Source organism: Saccopteryx bilineata, chromosome 5, assembly GCF_036850765.1.
Source record: "Saccopteryx bilineata isolate mSacBil1 chromosome 5, mSacBil1_pri_phased_curated, whole genome shotgun sequence".
Taxonomy (NCBI): Eukaryota; Metazoa; Chordata; class Mammalia; order Chiroptera; family Emballonuridae; genus Saccopteryx; species Saccopteryx bilineata.
Window position 1 is genome coordinate 8,782,175 of NC_089494.1, and position 21,061 is coordinate 8,803,235.

Below are 21,061 nucleotides of genomic sequence, written 5' to 3' on the forward strand. Positions count from 1 at the left end.
CTTCCCCTCCTGCAGCCAGGGCTCCATTGGAGCAAAGATGGCCCGGGCGCTGGGGATGGCTCCTTGGCCTCTGCCCCAGGCGCTAGAGTGGCTCTGGTCTCGGCAGAGCATCGCCCCCTGGTGGGCAGAGCGTCGCCCCTGGTGGGCGTGCCGGGTGGATCCTGGTCGGGCGCATGCGGGAGTCTGTCTGACTGTCTCTCTCCGTTTCCAGCTTCGGAAAAATACAAAAAAAAAAAAAAAGTCACCTGTATTGCAAAGCCTGCTGGAGTAACTGATGGGCTAGAAACTTTGAGACTGACCCTCTTGGTGCTTACCCACCAAGCTGCTTTTTTTACGGTCATTATCATTTGCTTAAAAACAAACAAACAAACAAACAACCTGACCATGCGGTGGCACAATGGATAGAGCATCGGACTAGGATGCGGAGGACCCAGGTTCGAAACTCTGAGGTTGCCAGCTTGAGCGTGGGCTCATCTGGTTTGAGCAGGACTCACCAGCTTGAGCCCAAGGTTGCTGGATTGAGCCCCAAGGTCAGTGCCTGGAGTAAAGGGTCACTCAGTCTGCTGTAGCCCCCCGGTCAAGGCACATATAAGAAAGCAATCAATGAACAACTAAGGTGCTGCAACGAAGAATTGATGCTTCTCATCTCTCTGTCTGTCCCTTCCTGTCTCTCTGTCCTTCTCTCTGTCACTTTCTGTCTCTGTCACAAAAAAAGAAAACAAAAAACACAAACAGTATAGAGATCAAGGTAATGCAGATGACCTTCAAATGCTGCCGTTTCTGGGCACGGCCACTGATGTCCTGCTGTGCGCTTCTTCTCTCCCTTTCCGCTGCGCAGGCTTCGGCAGCGGGATGGCCTACTTGCCGGCCGTGGTCATGGTGGGCAGGTACTTCCAGAAGAGGCGCGCCCTGGCCCAGGGCCTCAGCACCACGGGCACGGGGTTTGGCACCTTCCTCATGACGCTGCTGCTGAAGTACCTGTGCGCGGAGTACGGCTGGCGGAACGCGATGTTCATCCAGGGCGCTGTGTCCTTAAACCTGTGCGTCTGCGGGGCGCTCATGAGACCCCTGTCTCCCGGGAAGGACGGAAGGGACCCAGCGGGGACAGAGGCGCACGTCCCCCCGGCTCACTCCACCGAATCGGTTAAGTCAAGTGGACAGCTGGGCAGGGCAGACGAAAAGGAGGGCAGCCCCGGGCCCGAGGAGGCGCCGGGGGACCCTGCAGCCCAGGCGGGCCAAGAGGAGGCCGGGCGCAGGCGGAACGTGTGTGCCTTTCGGGTCCTGAAGACGGTGAGCCAGCTGACGGTCCGGGTCCGGAAGGGCGTCCGGGACTGGTACGCGGGCTACTTCGGGGCAGCCTCGCTCTTTACGAATCGAGTGTTTGTAGCCTTTATTTTCTGGGCTCTGTTTGCCTACAGCAGCTTTGTCATCCCTTTCATCCACCTCCCGGAAATAGTCCATCTGTATAATCTGTCGGAGCAGAACAACGTCTTCCCGCTGACGTCCATCATCGCCATCGTGCACATCGTCGGGAAGGTGGTCCTGGGCGTGGTGGCCGACCTGCCGTGCACCAGCGTCTGGAACGTCTTCCTGCTGGCCAACCTCACCCTCGTGCTCAGCATCTTCGTCCTGCCGCTGGCGCACACCTACGCCGGCCTGGCCGTCATCTGCGCCCTCATCGGCTTCTCCAGCGGCTACTTCTCGCTCATGCCCGTGGTGACTGAAGACTTGGTGGGGATCGAGCACCTGGCCAACGCTTACGGCATCATCATCTGCGCTAACGGCATCTCGGCGCTGCTGGGACCACCGTTTGCAGGTAACCCGCGCCAGGTTCTCAAGGGTCGAGTGCCCGTAGATCATTTGCTTGTGTTCTCACCGATGTTCTGACATCTGAGGTAAATAAGAAGGAGGTCTCCATTTGTGTACATGTTTCTTTTTTCTCCCCATTCCTGCCCCTGCCACCCCGATTTCTCATTTATAAACGCTATCGCGTTAAAGGGCGTTCTTCCATGTAGAACGCACGGGAACTTTTGATCCTCATCCGTGAGGCAAGCTGCCAGCCCTAAAGGGGTCAGGGAGGGACCGCGGGATAGTACAGGACCCCCAAGAGCCCCGCCAGGACTGAGGCAGCAGCCTCTTGGGGGCAGCTGTTGCTTCCAGATCCTCTATTGTTGGTGGTGGTGGTGGGGGGGCGTTCCCCAAGAGAAACTAAGACTCTGAACTTTTAGATAACATTTCCTGATTTTGAAAAGACTGTAAGCCCAACGGATCACACCTCTGGGCTGGATCTAGCCCTCTAGTAGTTTCCTGTTGCTGCTGTAACACATTGCCTCCAATTTAGTGGCTTCAAACAATACGTATTGATGATCTTCCTGTTCTGGAGGGCAGAGGCCTAGACTGGATCCAAACGGGCTAAAATCAAGGTGTCGGCAGAACGGGGGGAGGAATCCGCTTCCCCGCCTTTTGTCTGAGCCAGGGGCGTAGCACCTTCTCATTTCTCTCTGACTCTCTTACTTATAAAGACACCCCTGATTACACTGGTCTGCCAGATAATCCAGGATAATCCCCCAGCTCAAAGCCTTTGACATGATCCCATCAGCGAAGTCCCTCTTGTCACGTAAGGGAACATTCACAGGTTCCAGGGGTGAGGACTTGGGCATTTAGAGAGAGCTGGCAACATTCTGCCTCCCACAGGCCTCATGGGCAGACATCTAGGACATAATCTCTTACATGTATTTCCCCCAGTGCAATAGAGAATTTGCTCTCTGCAGTGGGCATACCAGAAGTTATCATAAACACTGAGGGGTCCCATGTCAAGCCTCTCTGAACCCTCCGATGAGGAGTGTTTGTTTAAACTTTGTAGAAAGGCACGTCAGGGTTGGGTAGGTAGACTTAATCCCCAAGAGGCCAGGTACTGGGTAAAGGTGACTAGGTCTATCCTCTGTCTAAAGACTGAAGGCAGGGACCGGGGCCAACTGTCAACATAAGGTGTTGTCTGCAGATGGCTGTCAAGGTGACCAGACCAGGACTGGTGACGACTGTCAGAGTGGCCAGAGGTCTTGAGCAGTATTTTAAGCTAACCTGGTAGAGCCTCAGCTTTTCAGATGTCCCACCCTCTGTTTGCCTGACCTATCTTGCCCTTTATTTTCACATCCTCTGCAGAAATATCTCTTCCCAGTGGATGGGGGCACCCTTGGGCACAGGACAAAGCCCTCCTCGCCCCTTCCTTCCCGGTATCTCTACTTATCCTACAGTTATCACCTGTCCTAGGACCTCACTGGAGGAAGGCTTATGCCAACACATCCATTTTTAAGTCCCCCTCAGAATTTAAAGTTCAAGAAATCATAGATTTTTGCCTGTATAGCTAACAGTACTTGCAACTGGCTATGGTTAAGTCCCAAGAATCACATCGGGAAACCCAGTGGCTATATATGGGATCTCTCAGATGAGGCTGCTCAGAGATGCATGCTTATGCACTTTCTTGAGTGGAAGAGAGGAATTGCAACTAGAAGACATGGAGTTAGTTATACCCAGTCCTCAGACATCAGGCGTGATCTCTACCTGCTTGGAGATGGACTCTACCTGAACGTGATTCTCTGCGATGGTAGCAACTGTTCTATTAATGGTTAAGAACCTTTTATGAATGTATATTAAATCCTGCTTTGAGGACTCCAGATTCAGTGTTCTGATGTGCATCTCGAGGGCAGCAGCCTACAGAGGACTTTGCTTCTTTTTTGCTTGTTTGCTTGTTCTCCTTCTGCTGAACCCCTGCTCTGAGGAATGGCTGAACTTGTCACTGGCTGACCGTATTGTGTCTAGTTCATTGCCTTTCCAGCATTGCAGTGAGGTGCAAGCCCGGCCCTCACACATTGTAGTTCGCAAGTAACTAGCAATGTGAGCAACCAAATAACCACACTAAATTCTTGCGAGAAATTCCCCGTAGGCTAGAAATGATTCCTTAGCTGGGTTTGCTACAAAGCAAATTACTGTTCACATCACCTTTTTCTTTTTTTAAATGGGTTTAGAAATGAATGTGTTTCATTTTTCAAAGCACTTTCTACTGGCATCAAAAATTCTGGTACAATTTAGTAGCACCTCAGAAAATCACACATTTCCATTAAGGAGAAGAATGTACAATCAAAGATATTGAACAGATATTTCAACCATGTCACTTAGCAGCATGAACTTCTTGATCTAATTCATTTATAATAAATATTGCTGGGCATTCAGTTCTTCTCTTTCAAAGATGTAATAATAACAGATACTTTTTCAGATGTTCCTTTTTTTTTATCATATGTGCCTTGACCGTGGGCCTTCAGCAGACCGAGTAACCCCTTGCTTAAGCCAGTGACCTTGGGTCCAAGCTGGTGAGCTTTTGCTCAAACCAGATGAGCCCGCGCTCAAGCTGGCAATCTTGGGGCCTCGAACCTGGGCCCTCCACATCCCAGTCCGATGCTCTATCCACTGCACCACCGCCTGGTCAGGCATGTTCCCAGTGTAAAATATAGCAAAACTCAGCTACCAGGTTTAATTGATCTAGAACAGGGGTCGGGAACCTATGGCTCGCGAGCCAGGTGTGGCTCTTTTGATGGCTGCATCTGGCTCGCAGACAAATCTTTAATAATAATAATAAAATAACGTTAAAAACATAAAACATTCTCATGTATTACAATCCATTCATTTCCTACCGCTCATGTTCATGGTTGCGAGTGGCTGGAGCCAATCACAGCTATCTTCCAGGACAACACCAAATGTTTATTGGATAATGCGTAACGTACACGGGTCGTTGTATGGCTTTCACAGAATTACATTTTAAAATATGTGGTGTTCATGGCTCTCTCAGCCAAAAAGTTTCCCGACCCCTGATCTAGAATCTACACAGATTTACTCCATTCACATGAAATGTGACACCCTACCAACAATTTGCGATGTTTTTCACCAAGAGCTGGGAACGCATTTAATAAATAAGAAAAACAGCTGTCACTCAGCATTTGACAGACTCAAATGAAAAGGAAATGCAGTTTAACAGGGAACCAGATTTGGCTCGGAAGCCGTTGATTTGAATTGATGGTTGGATCAGGGTTGCCAAGGATCCCAGGCTGCCAATGGAGGAACCGAGATGAGACCTGTAGGGAGAGATGGTTAAGGAAGAGGAGGCGGGCAGCTTGTCTGAAATGTCTTGGCTCAGAAGAGTTTCATCCACTGGTGCTGGGTCAAAGCACGGGGTCACGTATGGTGTCTCATGACGGCTTTGTATCTGACTTGTAACTGAGTTGAGCTCAAACTAGAAGCACCAATGAAAGATGAAAGGATCAGGAGTCATTTAAAAATAAATCCTAAAAATAAAATAAAATAAAAAAAATCCTAAAGGTAGATTGGAAAGACCTGTGGGATTAATCTAACATTTAATTGAGAACTAGTCCCCCAATTTGTATTGTTAAATTGTTTAGTGGCGTTAGGTGTACTTTTAAAAAAAGTAACATATTAGTTACTTTTAATAAGGAGTGTGTTGAGATGCTTTTACAAATTATACTTTTTTTTTTTTTTTACGAATGTAAAAGGGAGAGATGACAGATTTTAAAACAGAATGAATTCAATTTAAGGCTGTAACAATATATAATATCCTTCTCAGACCTTCTCCCGCAGAGAGGAAAGGGAGCATGGGGAGGCAGAAGGGAGGTGCCAGGGTGTTCTAAGGGCGATGGTCTTAATCATGGTGCCCCAGAAGGGACACTAGTATGTGTACAGAATAGGTGCCAAGAGACATGTGTTTGAAACTCCAAAGTATTCAGTACTGCTTGTGCTTGTGGTCAGCTCAGGGCAATAGGGGAGAGTGGTGCGTGTCGGCCACATCACAGAGCCTGGAACTTAGACCAGCCACTCAAACAAAAAGTAAATAGTCTGAAATAAATGCAGATTAATTGCCCAGCTGGTTAGGATCTTGTCCCATTTTGAGGTCCGTGTTAAGCGGCGATGGCAGTTCAGCTCGCTTCCGCCATCGGCGTTTGTCATTTAAGAGCCATCATTTCCACGCTGTCACTTGATCATATGAAAAGTGAGGAATTAACTACTGAAAGGACAGAGTCAGCTTTTCTATGGGATGAGTGGAATATGAGCACCTTGTTTACAGTTACTCGCTGTTTTCCAATGGTCCCTTACGCATAGTCCTGTCTTGTGTAGACGCTGTTTACGTGTTCAGACCTCTCTCTGCGTTTTCTGCAAAGTGACTCATTCATTTGTCATGATTCACAGTGGACCACGGTCACCAGATGGTGACACTGAGCCGAAGTTGGGAATGTTTTTGTTCCTAATCAGTGTGCCTTTCTAATTCAGTTCTGAGGCAGAATCATTATTTTCGGATTATACGTCTAATCTTTTTTTGTTGTGGTTCCTCTTGTCTCAAATTGGAGATTAAGACGATTGAGTATTTTGCTAAGTCACATCGAAAGAGTCTGATATTTCTTCTTTATATCAAATAACAAGCTCAAAACTTAACTTGTGAAGAATACCCAGAATTCATAGCTTTGGGGTATTTTTTAAAATTATAATTTTTAAATGCTATTTAGTGTTTGTTTTTCTTTATGACTTCCATGACTGGGCCAGGCACATTAATTGCATACAAGGTACAGTAAACAAAGCCATATAGAGAACGACCAGGCAGTCAGAGCTACTGGTTCCCCCTTGACCAGTTACTTTTGTGTAGCTGTTTGCTGGGGGGAGAAGGTTAAGTTGAATTTATGCATTTATTCGCCCGTAAGATATTTTTGAAAAGTGGCCATGGAATCCTGTGTTTGGTCATTAAATCATTTCTATTTTTCCTGTGCCTTTGCTAAGTAATGCACTTGAAATGGAACAAGGGAATGCTCCCATGTACGTTTTCACCATAAATAAAATTCTTGTGTGCGGCTTCATCTTCTCGGTTTGCATAGTTGGCTACGTGGGAAACGTGGCATGTGACTGAGTCTGAGAATTAATCACTGGAGAGAAACATCTTATTTCATAGTTTCTGAGGTGCTTTCCCCCCTCCCCCCACATTTTGACATCTTTGAAACTGGAATGCATTTTACAAAATCCTGAAAAACCTTGAGTCATATTTTAATTGACAAGGATTATTTATTTCCTATTGATACATAGGTAGTAATGAATCATGTAATTAATTCATGGTGTCTTAGAGTTCATGAAATATAGCAGTATTCTACAGCGTGCCCAGTAAGAATATTATATGGAAGTGTCTTATCTGGCCTGGAACGTCGACCTGGAACACTGAGGTCGCTGGTTCAAAACCCTGGGCTTGCCTGGTCACATACAAGAAGCAACTACTATGAGTTTATACTTCCACTCCTTTCTCTCTCTCTCTCTCTCTCTCTCTTCCCCCCTCTGCTCTCTTAAAAGAATAAATAAAATCTTAAGAAAAAGAAAAGAAATCTTGGGCTTGCTCAGTCAAAGGACATAAAACAATCATTGAACAACTAAAGTAAAGCAACCATACTTTTTGTTCCCCCTGCTCTGTATAATTAATAAATTAAATTTTTTTTTTTTTTTCATTTCTCTGAAGCTGGAAACAGGGAGAGACAGTCAGACAGACTCCCGCATGCGCCCGACCGGGATCCACCCGGCACGCCCACCAGGGGCAACGCTCTGCCCACCAGGGGGCGATGCTCTACCCATCTTGGGCGTCACCATGTTGCGACCAGAGCCACTCTAGCGCCTGAGGCAGAGGCCACAGAGCCATCCCCAGCGCCCGGGCCATCTTTGCTCCAATGGAGCCTTGGCTGCGGGAGGGGAAGAGAGAGACAGAGAGGAAAGCGCGGCGGAGGGGTGGAGAAGCAAATGGGCGCTTCTCCTGTGTGCCCTGGCTGGGAATCAAATTTTTTTTTTTTAAAGAGACGGTATTAGATGACAATTTTAGAGTATTATTTGAAAAGAACTGTTAATTTAGTCAGCATTCAGGGCTATTGCTTTGGCAGTTTAAAATTTTATAAATATAAACATTAACTTTTTATAGCTGTACATATCAATTTTATAAAATCTGGGACATTTGATTCTTTCTGTTTACCCTTGTATACTTCAGATTGACAGAAGTTCAAGTGTCTCCTGCGCAGCCTTTTTAATTTGCACTAGAAACTTCTTCGAGGGAGTTTTGAAGGTTTTGGAAAGGATTTGTATTTGTATGTATGAAACCAGAAAATCATTAAATTCCCTTTTCATTGCTGGCTTTGTGCCGGCCTGAGAATTAGCCCCAGGGCTCCAAGCCAGAAGCTCTCCCTGTGGGTCCTCCGTAGGCCACTGTCCCAGGGCCTTCAAACACGCCATAGTGGCTTAAAAGATAAAAGCCTTATTAGCCCCAGTCTGGCACTGAGACCTGCTGCATACAGCCCAGACTGGGAAGTGGCTAAAGAAGATGTTTGGGGCATTAAGTGACATATAAGTAAATTATAGAAATATTTATAGTTGTAATAAGTGTTTGCTTTGTGTTCTTGACTTGTTTATCAACTACGTTACACTAAATATATATATATTGTTTTGTTTTGTTTTGTTTTGTAGGGTGGATCTACGACATCACACAAAAATACGATTTTTCCTTCTATATATGTGGTTTACTTTACCTGGTAGGAATACTCTTTTTACTCATTCAGCCATGTATTCAAATTATAGAACAGTCCAGAAAAAAATCCATGGGTGGTGCACATGTGTAGCGTCTCGTTCTGTGTCATGTGAGATTTCTGTGTGGTTCTCACGCCTACCTCGCCTGGTCGCTGTGAGGAGCCAATGACGTATCATGGGAAAGCGCTTTGTGCGGTAACCGGCACTGTCACTTGTAAATGCCATTGTCACGGCTTCATTTGAGAGCAGCACCGCCATCTTCCTCGCGGGGAGAAGTGATGCGGCTCGGTATTAAGGACTCCACCGTGTTATAGAATGACGACTCCCTTCAGAGACAGCTTACTAGTAATTGGCAGACGTGCCCCTGTAGACATCCTCCCCTCACCATCCACTGGGACTAGAGTTGCAGATACAGTTTTTTAAAACAAAGACAAGAGGTAAAAGCATTTCAGTCCAGCTACAGGCAGACCTTGTTTTATTGTGCTTCACAGAGATCGCGCGCGCGCGCGCGCGCGCGTGTGTGTGTGTGTGTGTGTGTGTGTGTTCCTACAAATTGAAGGCAAGACCCCCACCAGCAAAAAGATTACAACTTGCTTGATTGAGAGACTCCCTCTGTGGCCGTGGTCTGGAACCAAACCCATAATACCTCTGAGGTCTGCCTGAACTCTCTAGAGTGAAAATAGAGTATCGAAATGCTCTGGAAAGCTCACCAGTAAAATGGGTTTGAAGCACAAGAATATGACTAGATTTCAGAAATTGTTACAGGGAGCTATTGATCTCTCACTGTAAACGAAATACAGGCTCTAATTTTAAAGGTAGTACATCTAATACAATTAAAGAAAAAAATATATATATTTATATTTATGAAAGCATTCCACAGCTAGGGAGTATAATTTCTCAATAATTGTCTACAGAAAGCATTTCCATCCATCTGGATTCAATAGGATCCAGTGATCCACAGAATCTTAAGACAACCTAACAATTTCCTTAGCGAAACTTGTTTTTTTTGTGCTCACAATTTCTGAATCAAGGGCTATGAGTCAAGCACTTTATTCATATCATTGACCTCTTTGTTTCTGAGCACAATCTGGAGCCTATAAAAAATTTTTTTCCCTGAGTTTCTTGTGCCCAGTAATAAAAAATAGAGACCTAATTGCGGTTGACCCGAGAGAACTAATTGGTGGTTGAATCATTTGTAAAGTGTGTTGCACATCCAGAATATAAGACTGTGAAATCGTGAGGGTAATAAACAGAATGCTCCTGGTCTAGGCGTCTGTGCACCTAACATTGGAGTCGTGGTAGCATGGCCCCTCTCTGGTGCCTGAGCTCCGCACAGTTTTTAAAAGGAGTCTCTTGCTCTATTTCGTTTGGAAGACAGCTGTGATCCATGGCATCCAATAAGGCTCTTCCTTTATCTGAGATCTCTATTTTTCTAAGCCAGACATTTTTCAGACTGCAGAATGTTCTTCCCGGAATCATTTTGAAACTTCTGACTGACTGCCTTACTTGTTTACACATATTTTAGAACTGTTTAAATTTCTACTCACCATTTGCTCATCGCACACAGAAAACCCTTTGATACCATTGCCAGTGTCTGGGGTCCAATTTATCTAAAGTGAGTACAGACCATTCTCAGTTATCCCTGGTCACTAGAGGCAGGAATGGTCCTAGTAATTAGAATCATAGAATGTTACCCCAAGCCTAATTTTAGCCAGCAATTTCAGTCTCTTAGCTACGAAACCCTTCAGAGCTTGTTTAACAAGTGATTACATGGACAAATTTCCTTTTTGTTTCATCTTATTATTTCCTGCCCTGATGCCTAGTAGGAGGGGTTGTGTCATGAGAGGGACTCGAAAATAACAATAACAATAAAAGGCAGCTAAACGGAGAGGAGAAACAGAGCGTGGCTGATATACACACTCAATATTAGCTCCGATGACTTGAGACTTGCCTGCAAATGATTACGGATGATAAATTGCATGGCGTACTCCATTTGGCTCAACACAATGACCTGTGTGGTTCCATTACAGCTTTGGCTGCTGGTAAAGAACCTAGCTCTCGACTTTGATAAAGGTAATCTTCCATCCCGAGGCAATGCTCTCAATCTCTCTCTATATTTATCATGTAATTAGGATGGTTAGGTGGAAAGGCATGTGTGTTTTAAAACTGACTATAGGACTTCATTAACTTTAATTTTCTGGATAACACCAAATTAACAAGAGGCAGTGTTCAAGATTTTGAATGGTGCTATTGCCAATGCGTTTCGATGCTTGCCCTGCACTGGTGATGCCATCATAAATACCAACCACTTTTTATCCCCAATGACCCTGCTATGATTTCATAAACCTGTTCAGGTTCAGTGTACAGCTGTTTGTTGACTGACTGTATGTATGGATGTGGTGGTTTCTACCACCTTTGAAGTTGCCATTTTACAAAAAACCACAGTAAAATCTGTCTGCAATATTCATGTTGACAACAAAATAAAGGAGAACTCTATAAAGAATTACAGCACATGTATTGCTGTTTCCTGTTTAAAATGTTATTATTTACAGTTCTTTGAAGGTGTTATGAAAGGTTATGTGCTTGGTAGGTTTCCCTTCATGTATCCAAGTAATTTTTTATTGACGTACAACTAAATAAATTTTGTCCTGTTTCAAGATGGCCTGTGAGTTTTTGTATACCATCTCCATTTTCTTGGCCTTGAAAGGAAAACTCCTGAAGTATAACTGATGATGATCTGTTTGGTTCTTTGCCCTGGAAGTTTTTCTTAGGTGTGGTCATAGAACCACCTGGAGAGAGTCACCCAGGTGTCAGAAGGGCCAAGTCTAGCTATTAAATTGACCACGCACACACCTTTTCATCTAATGATGGCATTTCTAAAATATTTTCCTGCACATGAACAAAGACAAATGAACAACAATTTTTAAAAATTTTACTGGAAACAATTTTACTGTCCACCTATAGAGAACTGTTAAAAAATCAAGACAAAATACAGTTAATGTGCTCCCAATTGTGTTTTGCTAACGACAAAAGAAAGTTATTCATATGGTTTGTATAAGTACAGAACATTTCTGGAAGGAAACACAGAAAGTATTAACAGTGGTCACTCTGGAGAGAAAAGTTTGAGGAGTGGGGGTAGGTCTTTTATTCTTTTTGTGTGTGTGTGTATTTTTTTTTTTTGTATTTTTCTGAAGCTGGAAACGGGGAGAGACAGTCAGACAGACTCCCGCATGCGCCCGACCGGGATCCACCCGGCACGCCCACCAGGGGCAAAGCTCCGCCCACCAGGGGGCGATGCTCTGCCGCAACCAGAGCCACTCTGGCGCCTGGGGCAGAGGCCAAGGAGCCATCCCCAGCGCCCGGGCCATTCTTGCTCCAATGGAGCCTTGGCTGTGGGAGGGGAAGAGAGAGACAGAGAGGAAGGAGGGGGGGGTGGAGAAGCAAATGGACACTTCTCCTATGTGCCCTGGCCAGGAATCGAACCCGGGTCCCCCTCACGCCAGGCCGACGCTCTACCGCTGAGCCAACCGGCCAGGGCTAGGTCTTTTATTCTTATGAACATAATGCCCTTTCTATTTAAAACTTGTATCTAAGGTTGTTTTTTATTTTTACAGAGACAGAGAGAGACTTAGAGAGAGGGATAGATAGGGACAGACAGACAGGAATGGAGAGAGATGAGAAGCATCAATCATCAGTTTTTCGTTGCGACACCTTAGTTGTTCATTGATTGCTTTCTCATATGTGCCTTGACCGTGGGCCTTCAGCAGACCGAGTAACTCCTTACTCAAGCCAGTGGCCTTGGGTCCAAGCTGGTGAGCTTTTGCTCAAACCAGATGAGCCTGTGCTCAAGCTGGCGACCTCGGGGTCTCGAACCTGGGTCCTCCACATCCCAGTCTGACGCTCTATCCACTGCGCCACCACCTGATCAGGCTAAGGTTGTTTTAAATGAAGATTCCTGGAGCTACTTAAAACCTAATGAATTGGAATCTTGGGGGATGGCACCAATAACCCACCTTTTAGAGAAGCTTCTCAACTGGGTCTTCTGCACAGTGAGATTGGAGACCCACTGTCAACATATTTAAGAGTCAAACGTTCCAATCAATTTCAAATACTTGTCCTGACTCTCTTGCGTTGATTTCCTTTTATACAACATCTCGGTCAATTACTACAGTTAGAGCATGCAGAGTGTATAATATTTTCACTCTACTACATCTTTCTGCTTTCATGGTCCTTTTTCAATCAACAGATATAACCCGGGCTTCTCCAAGAACAAGGCAGGCTGAAGTCTGTGCCTGCCCTCTAGCCAATGTGCAGAAGTCAGCGGCTGTTGCATAGAACAAAGCGACAAGGCGGTTGTTGGGTATCCTGTTTAGATGAAACTGTAATTGATAATACAATGGATACTGGAGAGTTCAGTAAGGTGACTGAAGAGCTATTATAAGTGTGTCTACTTGTCAACTGGGAGATACACACTACCCGTGCTAGCCTCAAGGTTCAAACTCTTGGGTGTCAGGTCTCCTTTATTCTCCTGAAACCCAATGAAGACCCTAAGCTATTTTGTTTTTGTGGGCTGTATCTTATTGATATTTACCACATTAGAAGGCAGAACTGGCCTGATCGGTGGTGGCACAGTGGATAGAGTGACCGCGAACACCAAGGTAGCTGGTTTGAAACCCGAGATGGTTGTCTCAAGCACAGGGTTGCCAGCTTGAGCACAGGGTCGCAGACCAGATCATGGAGTCACTGACATAATCCCAAAGTTGCCAACTTGACCCCAAGGTCACCATCTTAAACCTGAGTTCACTGGTTAAATCCCTGGTCAAGGCACATATGAAAAGTAGAAAATGAGTTAATGCTTCTCTCTCTCCCTCTCTTTCCCTTTCTCTTTCTCTCCCTTCCTTTCTCTCTCAGAAAAGCAGAACTGAGAAAATTTTAAAATATATATTAATTTAAAAATAACAATAATGAGCTTACTGTTAATATAAACACATTTTAATGACAAGTAACCTTATTCTGCTCCCCCCCCCGAAACTACAATGGTGGCGTTGTTTTACAGTTTTGTAAATTTCTTTAATCTCTGGCTTGAGAGGAGACAGCTAGATTCTTATTTTTTTCTGTATTCATGCTGTTGTTATATGTGGTTTTGTTAGATACATATGAAGAAAATCTAGCCTCATACTTCTGTGTTATTGGAAAGTGGAGGAATATGTTAACAGTCTTCAAAAAATTGTGTGTGTGTGTGTGTGGGGGGGGGGGGTATTTGATATCACACCAAAACTCAACAAACAGTATTTCTTAGAGGTTATTTTCAGCGTGCAACCTGACACAATATCAATGAACTTTTTGTAAAATATTACATTAAAGGCCATTGATCTGTCTTGCACTTTGAAGGCATCTTTTGCCTGTCTGTGATTTTGTAACATAACGCTTTCATTATTTGGAGAATATTGGTCCACTGAGTTTTGTAGATCTTCCAAATGTTTTCATCTTTCATGCAGTATTTTATAATATCATTTGAGTTTTGTGTGATTCCATTTATATGAAATATTCAGAATAGGGAAAATCAGAGAGATACCATAATCGCTGGGAGGAGAGGGGGAGGGAGAGGGGGAGGGGTTGCTAATAGGCCCGGGGTATCTTTTCCAGTGACAACAGTGTTCTGGAACTAGATAATGGTGATGATTGCACAAATTTGTGAATATATAAAAACTACTCTAGCCTGACCAGGCGGTGGCGCAATGGATAGAGCGTCGGACTGGGATGTGGAGGACCCAGGTTCAAGACCCCGAGGTTGCCAGCTTGAGCGTGGGCTCATCTGGTTTGAGCAAGGTTCACCAGCTTGAGCCCAAGGTTGCTGGCTCGAGCAAGGGGTCACTCAGTCTGCTGTAGCCCCCGGTCAAGGCACACATGAGAAAGCATTCAATGAACAACTATGGAGCTGCAATGAGGAATTGATGTTTCTCATCTCTCTCCCTTCCTGTCTATTTGTCCCTCTCTCTGACTCTCTCTGTCTTTGCCACAAAAAATAAACAAAAAACCCCAAAAAACTTAAAAAAACAAACAAAAAAAACCACTCTAAAAGGGGTAAATTTTATGATATGGGAATTATAGCTCAATTGAGAAGGTGATCAAAGCTCATGGAAGGTGATCAAAGTTTTCCAGAATTCTAATCCTTTTGAAAGCTTAAATATGATCATTGGCAATAAGTACTGCAGTTATTTTCCTTGAAGTGACAGCCTCATTTTCCATAACATGTGTGCCCAACAGAACCAAACGTCTTTCATGAAAAAAGTAGCTGCTCAATTAGCACCCTAGGTGCAAGAGGGCTTCCGCTCGAGACTGTTGGGCTTTGATTAGAAACAGGTATGCCGTGTGCATTGGTACTTCCTGTTTGTCGTATAGAATATTATAAAGGTGTGGATTCAGGTAAAGACTGAATAAGAGGTGTTGATTTTTCTGGTTTCACCCAGGACCTCCTTAAGTGAACCTGGCCATTGTTTGACTGCAAGCACAGGGCAGTGAAAAACACAGTGATTTCAGCACATGTTGGTGTGAATGTTTTGACTCAAACTAATGCACCAGCCGCGTGACCCACCATTGCTTCTGCAACACCGGAGTGAGTGACGTTATTTAGTATGTTGCCTGTTCCCAGCATTCACAGGGGAGATTTTTGACTAGTTACTGTGATACTGGATGAGTACAAGCAAAACGATGAATCCAGACATGTCAATTGATGTTCGTTTGTAAGACAAAAGTCAAGATCTGCAGACGAGATGTTAACTCAGCCTTCATGTCTGCAGCTAAATCTTTACTGTGACAAGATACTGAATCACTAGGAAGTGGCCCCTCTGAGAGTTCTTTTGCTGACTCTCCATCCAGCTTGCATTCCGCAGCGTCAGCCGCACTGGTTTGGACGCCTTTCCTGGGGGTTTCAGTGCTGTTACTCACCCTGCAGGGTACTTCAGCGGCTCCTGCACTGCTGGTTTGAAAAGCTGTAACGATCAATGTCTGGCATTTAATGAACTCATCACATCTACATTTAAAATGTTCCTTTTTCTTTAAGCTCTGAATGATGACCCTCATAACAATGCCACCACTTAAGAGGTCCCCAAAAGGTAAAATTTTAACTTCAAGATACCTTTTGAATCATATTTTGTTTCAGATTTACACTTTTTTTTTAAGAGATTTCAATGCCATCTTTTTCGGCATCCTTAGGCTTAGAGGGTGCAGCTGTGGGCTGAGAAAGCAGGGTTTCCGATCTCCCCTTCAAAAACTCACAACCCCCCCAAAAAACAAACAAACAAAAAAACTCACAACCCACCCTGAGATATAATAAGGAAGGGCAGCGCATGGCTTAGGTGAACTCGAGGTCTCCAAGGTCAAAATGTTCAGAGGGCAGTGAGCTGGGGGAGCATGCAGATGTTGACTAAGTGCGAGGACTAAGAAGCAGCCCTTGTCACCTAGGAAAGGGGACCGGAGCCACGTGGGGAGCAGAGATCACAGGTCACGCACTCATGATGAACTGTGTGGCCCGACAGTGAGCAGCAGAGACGGCTGGGTTGAGGGTCTCAGACTGGCAGTGGGAGCCTCCTCCGTTGTCAGGCAAAGTCGAGGAGGAGAGTGGCAGGAAGAGAGGACTGAGTCTGGGAAAGGACCAGTGAGCCATGTTCGATGCCTTCACTCAGTACTTGACTTAGTTTCCCCTAAGAGTCTGTGGGCACCTTGAAGGAGCACTCATTCTCCTTTTATTTACATGGACTTAAGATGCTTTATAGAAAAAGGGGTACGAGTTGAGTTCGTCAAAAGCTTGGAATACTCTCCGGATAACTAAATCAGAATGGCCCCTTATATTACGTCCCAGGCTTTTCCCCCTTATAATTTCAAATGTGACCTTGGGCAAACCCCCATCACCTTCTCAAGTTCTGCTGGTTCAAAGGAGGCACAGTGCATTTGTGGAGACAAACACAGACATGGTGGCTATCAGTCTGAATCTCAGCGTTACCACTTACTGGTTCTGTGACCTTGGGAAAATTTATCTGTCCCCTCTTACTTAGGTTTTATAGTCTACACCGTGACTCGGTTACTGTGTGAAAGTGATCACAGATAGTATATAAACTGTGGCCCAATAAAACTTTATATACAGAAACAGGCGACTGGTCAGAGTAGACCTGTGCCATGGTTTATAAACCCCCCATTTATAAGGCAGAAGTAATTCACTTACCTTCAAGGGCTGCTGTAAGAATTAAACTGGATACTACCTGTTTATTTCTCGGTGCACAGTATCCAGTCAATAAATGGAAGCTGCTCTTATTGTTTCTTAAGGTATTCCAACTTAGACTGTGACCATGGATCTATGGCCCTACGCCTTTCTGGATGGGCAGAACAGATTTCCCAGTTGAAAATAACTTCTCTGAGTGGAGACCTGTGTTTGAGGGAACATGATAAGCAGGCAACCGGAAGTCCTCTGTAGCTCCCAGCCTCGAGGGTTCCATGCTGCAAGGGCACTCATGCTGTTCCTGTGTGTGGGCGACCCCGTTTCAAACAATAGGTGAGGCCAAGGCAGTAACTGTACTTTGCAAAATGACAATAGATAACCTTGTGCTTTCAACTGCAGCTGCACATTTCTCTTTAGTGTGGTGCTACCTTATCTATGTAACGTTTTAACATCCAGTCGAAGACATCCATTTCAAGTTGAAACCAACCGTTCAGAGTTGAAAAGCTTGGACACTCTCTCATTGTATTATCTTGGGACAAACTGAAGATGAAGGTCCCTAACCTAAAGCTCAGATCAAACAACTACGCTGCACAACTGTTTTATGTTTTTAGTAAGGTGGTTTAACATTACTCTTGGGCATCTTGGGAGCTTGTTTGGGGTAATAAATGAGGGCCGATGACTACCTTGTACACAAGCAGCTTGGAAAACAATGACAAATGGTGGCTGGTGATTTGACCCTCCCCCTGATTCACGCCCCTCCCCCAAATCATAATCTCTCTCAAATTCTTGGGTCTACTCAGTAAAAAAAGAAAAACATTTTGCATTCCATATAACCGAGGTTTATGCATGTACTGTGCCAACCTGTTCAGGAAAAAGCAGTAACAGAAGCTGACGTTAGTTAAAATATATTTATTTTTCAGTTTATAAATTAAATAGTTACATTTGCTATTGTTAAGAAATTGTTCTAACTTGAAAACATACAAAACATCAAAAAATATCAGTGTTTTACTTTTACAGTTACAATAGTAAATGATAACAGTAGAAAAAACACTTTGGACCGGAAAGATGTGAAAGGGAGAGATTCTAAAACGCTGTGGCATTTTACTGTGCAATGGCACGTCACAAAGCATGGGAGCTGCCAGAGGCGGAGGGGCAAAGCCGCGCGGTTTTCAGCTGACGGATGGTCACGTGGGATCTGACACAGGAAGTAAGGAGGGAAGAGAGGCAGAGGGTTTCGACCATGGAGGATGCTGGGGCAACGCAGCAGGATTTTAGGTTGATGATACTGCTTTTGTTAGGGCAAAAATAATTCTAGTCGGGTAACAAGGCACCCAAGTTAATAAGACAAATAATTACAATTTAATCCAATAACCTATGTTATTTTAACTACTATTTAAGAATAGCATATTAATAACTCATTTTCATTTGTTCTTTACTTTTAGCATCCATTGTTATATCAAAATATTTTATAGAGATATTGCAAGTTTTCTAATGACCATATTTGTGTTCTCACTGACTCCTGTTGAATCTATGATTATGCGGGCCCATAAGCTTTCCGGGTCTGTCAGTTGATAAAACACAAGGCATAACATTTTTAAGCTGTTGACATTTTGCATCGATGTTGCAAATGATGTGAAATTTCGTATTTACACAGTTATGCTGACATGCCGAATGGGGCATCCACACGATGTTGCACACGTGTGGTATTAGCCTGTGTGCTGTCTCTGAAAACCCGGCCAGAAGGGAAATCTGGTACTTGGGGAGAAATGGGCAGCAAAGCCCCTTGGAAGCAGGTGTCCTCGCCTGCCAGCCAGTCACCGGCACCCGGCAGCATCGCCCCGGGCAGGGAACGAGGCCAGGTCTCTCGCCAATTAAATCTTTGCCCTGTGCTTGGAAGACATCCGGGCACAACTCTGACAGGCAGGCTCCTCACCTGCATGGAAGCAGCCCACCTCTGATTTCACAGGATCCCCTGGAAATCTATGCCCAAGGGTTAAGGAGGAGTGAATGGAGGTTGAAATCTGGTTTGATAGTAACACAGGGTTAATGAAAAAGAAAAACATATCACTACGCCATGGCGGTGGAAGCATTTGGGAAGAATTTTCTGCCGGAGGTCCCACTGCGCCACAGGGTCCCTGTGGCGTGCAGGCAGGAAGGGGTGTGCATGTTGGGTCTTTCCAGGTAGCAAAGTGGAGGGCACAGGAAAGAAGAAACGAGAAGGCTCACAAGGTGAAGGCAGTGAACGCTCTCTGCTCTGTAGCCTAAAAGGAGCCATTCGATTCCTCGCTGCTGACCTCACTGACTGGGGGCGTGACCGTCCACACAGCGCAGGAAGAAGACAATTTTTAAATAACCCATCTCAGGGAGATAGAATTTCCTCCCCTAACACGGTACTGTTTTTACCCCCCTCTCAAGTTAATAGAATACAAATGATGCTTAGGTTTTTACTCAGTTACCCATGGCCTGTGTTCTTAAAAATCCCACTTATACAAGTGGTAACTGTCCACATTCCTTTGAGAAACACATCCCTCTGAGAAATACAGATAGGTTTATTTGGCAAGGTGGAGTCCTGGGGGTTGGACCCTGGACAGGTGTGCAAGGAGAGGGCCTGGCTGGTCTCTGGCCATGCCCCCAGGCCAGGCAGAGGTTGTCCTTGTGGAGGATGATACCTGGTCCCTGGGCCCCCAGGACAGGGTCCTGGATACCTACTCTGAAGGGCCGAGCAGGGAAGACAGCTGCACTGTCCGGGAGTGCCTCCTGAGGCCACCGCCCCTCACGCTCCCCTGTGGGGACACTTTCCTGTGGTCTCCTGCTCCGTGGCTGGACTCAGATGACACACCACCAGGAAAATACTCAAAAGCCTGGTTTCCTTTTCCAATGTCTAGATAAAATAGATATGTAATAAAAACCTACAAATAACCATTTACTGTTTGTTTCTATACAGCTGAATGGGGGGGGGGGGGAGGCAGGACAGACATCCACAGGTTTCCTGTCCAGCAGCCCTTGTGCGGGAGCCATGATGTGACTGTCACCAAAACAGGCCTGTGGTTCAGGCGATGCCCTGCAGAGGTGGTTTGCTGCATCTGTGAGCAAACGCTCTATGCTTTTCGGATGGCTCCATGAACCAGCAACACCTCTTAGATCTCAATGAAAGGAAGGAGAAGAGATTTGGACATGGCAGGAAAACACAGCCATGCCTCAATGCCCCTGCAGGAAAAAGAACACGTCCCTAGAACTGGCTGTGTCCCTGGCTTCCTTCTCTTTGCTCCCTCTCGTGGCTCTCTTGCTGAAGCTGCAGCATGTTGGTGAAGAAGGTCTGTCTCCAGCCCACCGCCAGGGCCAGGGCCCTCATGTCAGAGGTGATGTCGTCACAGTAGGACTGAACTATCAGCTCCCACAGTTGGTCAGACCTGCAGAGCTGTGGGTGGGAAAGGTCAGAAGCGGGTTACATCACGTGTAGGTTAAGGGAAAGTGCTGCATTCACTCATGGGACCAATCTCCAAGCCCTGCTGCCTGTGAGACACTGGACAACATACCACCTGGGCACGAAGTTGTACCGACACAATGCCCGCCTCTGGAAACGTCCTCTTTGAGGACAGAGGCGAGTGCGCAAATATTGAGAGGGCAGAGCAATGTTGCATTAGTGGAATAAATCCTGATCTCATTTAAAATACAGAATGCAAGGCACTTAAATATATATAGTTCATACACAACACTTGGTTCATTTCCAATTAGCTGCACACAGAGGCTGATAATGGTGTGGTTAGCCGATCTTCAGCCCAGTATTGCATCAGCTTCTCGGGCAGGAGCAGCTGGGTCCTGCTAAGTCTGCGCCCATTTTAACTCTCACGCAAGCCATCTCTCCCCTGGGCTCATCCAGCTGACGGCTTAGTCCACTGCAGGCTCCTCAACTGCATCCAGGTGACCAAGCAGCCCTTGGAGACTGCCGACGGACACATGGAAAAACCCACTCCTTCCTGGTGCCACGAGTTTTGCTCCAAGTCCTTTGCACACGTGACATCACACCACGCGCCAGCGCCGCCCTATGAGACTCGGTCTCCTCCTGAGCCCGCCCAGTACCTGGCGAAATGAGCCGTGCTCCGGAACCCACCTTCTCTGAGATGCTCTTCTGCATCTGGAACTTCAACCAGGGGTCATGAGGCTAAACACAGACACGACCCCTCTTCCCAGGATGTGTAAGAGGCCGTGCTGCCCTCCCTTCAAGATCAAAGCTGCCCCAAT

At 45.5% G+C, this 21,061-nt stretch overlaps 2 protein-coding genes across 6 annotated transcripts in view; one reads left to right on the top strand and one right to left on the bottom strand.

Moving 5' to 3' along the window:
• The window catches only part of SLC16A14 (solute carrier family 16 member 14), a 45,996-nt gene that overhangs the window by 24,207 nt on the left and 728 nt on the right, over positions 1-21,061 (top strand). For 2 of the 4 annotated variants that reach the window (XM_066279946.1, XM_066279947.1), the window contains one exon: positions 839-1,816. In XM_066279946.1, the coding sequence (XP_066136043.1) occupies positions 839-1,816 (978 nt within the window). Of the gene's footprint in view, positions 1-838; positions 1,817-8,544; positions 11,262-21,061 lie in introns of those variants that run through there. The other 2 variants (XM_066279949.1, XM_066279948.1) reach the window with 2 other exon arrangements.
• FBXO36 (F-box protein 36) overlaps positions 17,747-21,061 on the bottom strand; it is a 77,580-nt gene continuing 74,265 nt past the window's right edge. The window contains exon 4 of one of the 2 annotated variants that reach the window (XM_066279952.1): positions 17,747-20,237. In XM_066279952.1, coding sequence (XP_066136049.1) covers positions 20,049-20,237 — 189 coding nt within the window. In that variant the 3' untranslated portion in view covers positions 17,747-20,048. The remainder of the gene's footprint in view (positions 20,238-21,061) is intronic. The other variant, XR_010731900.1, reaches the window with a different exon arrangement.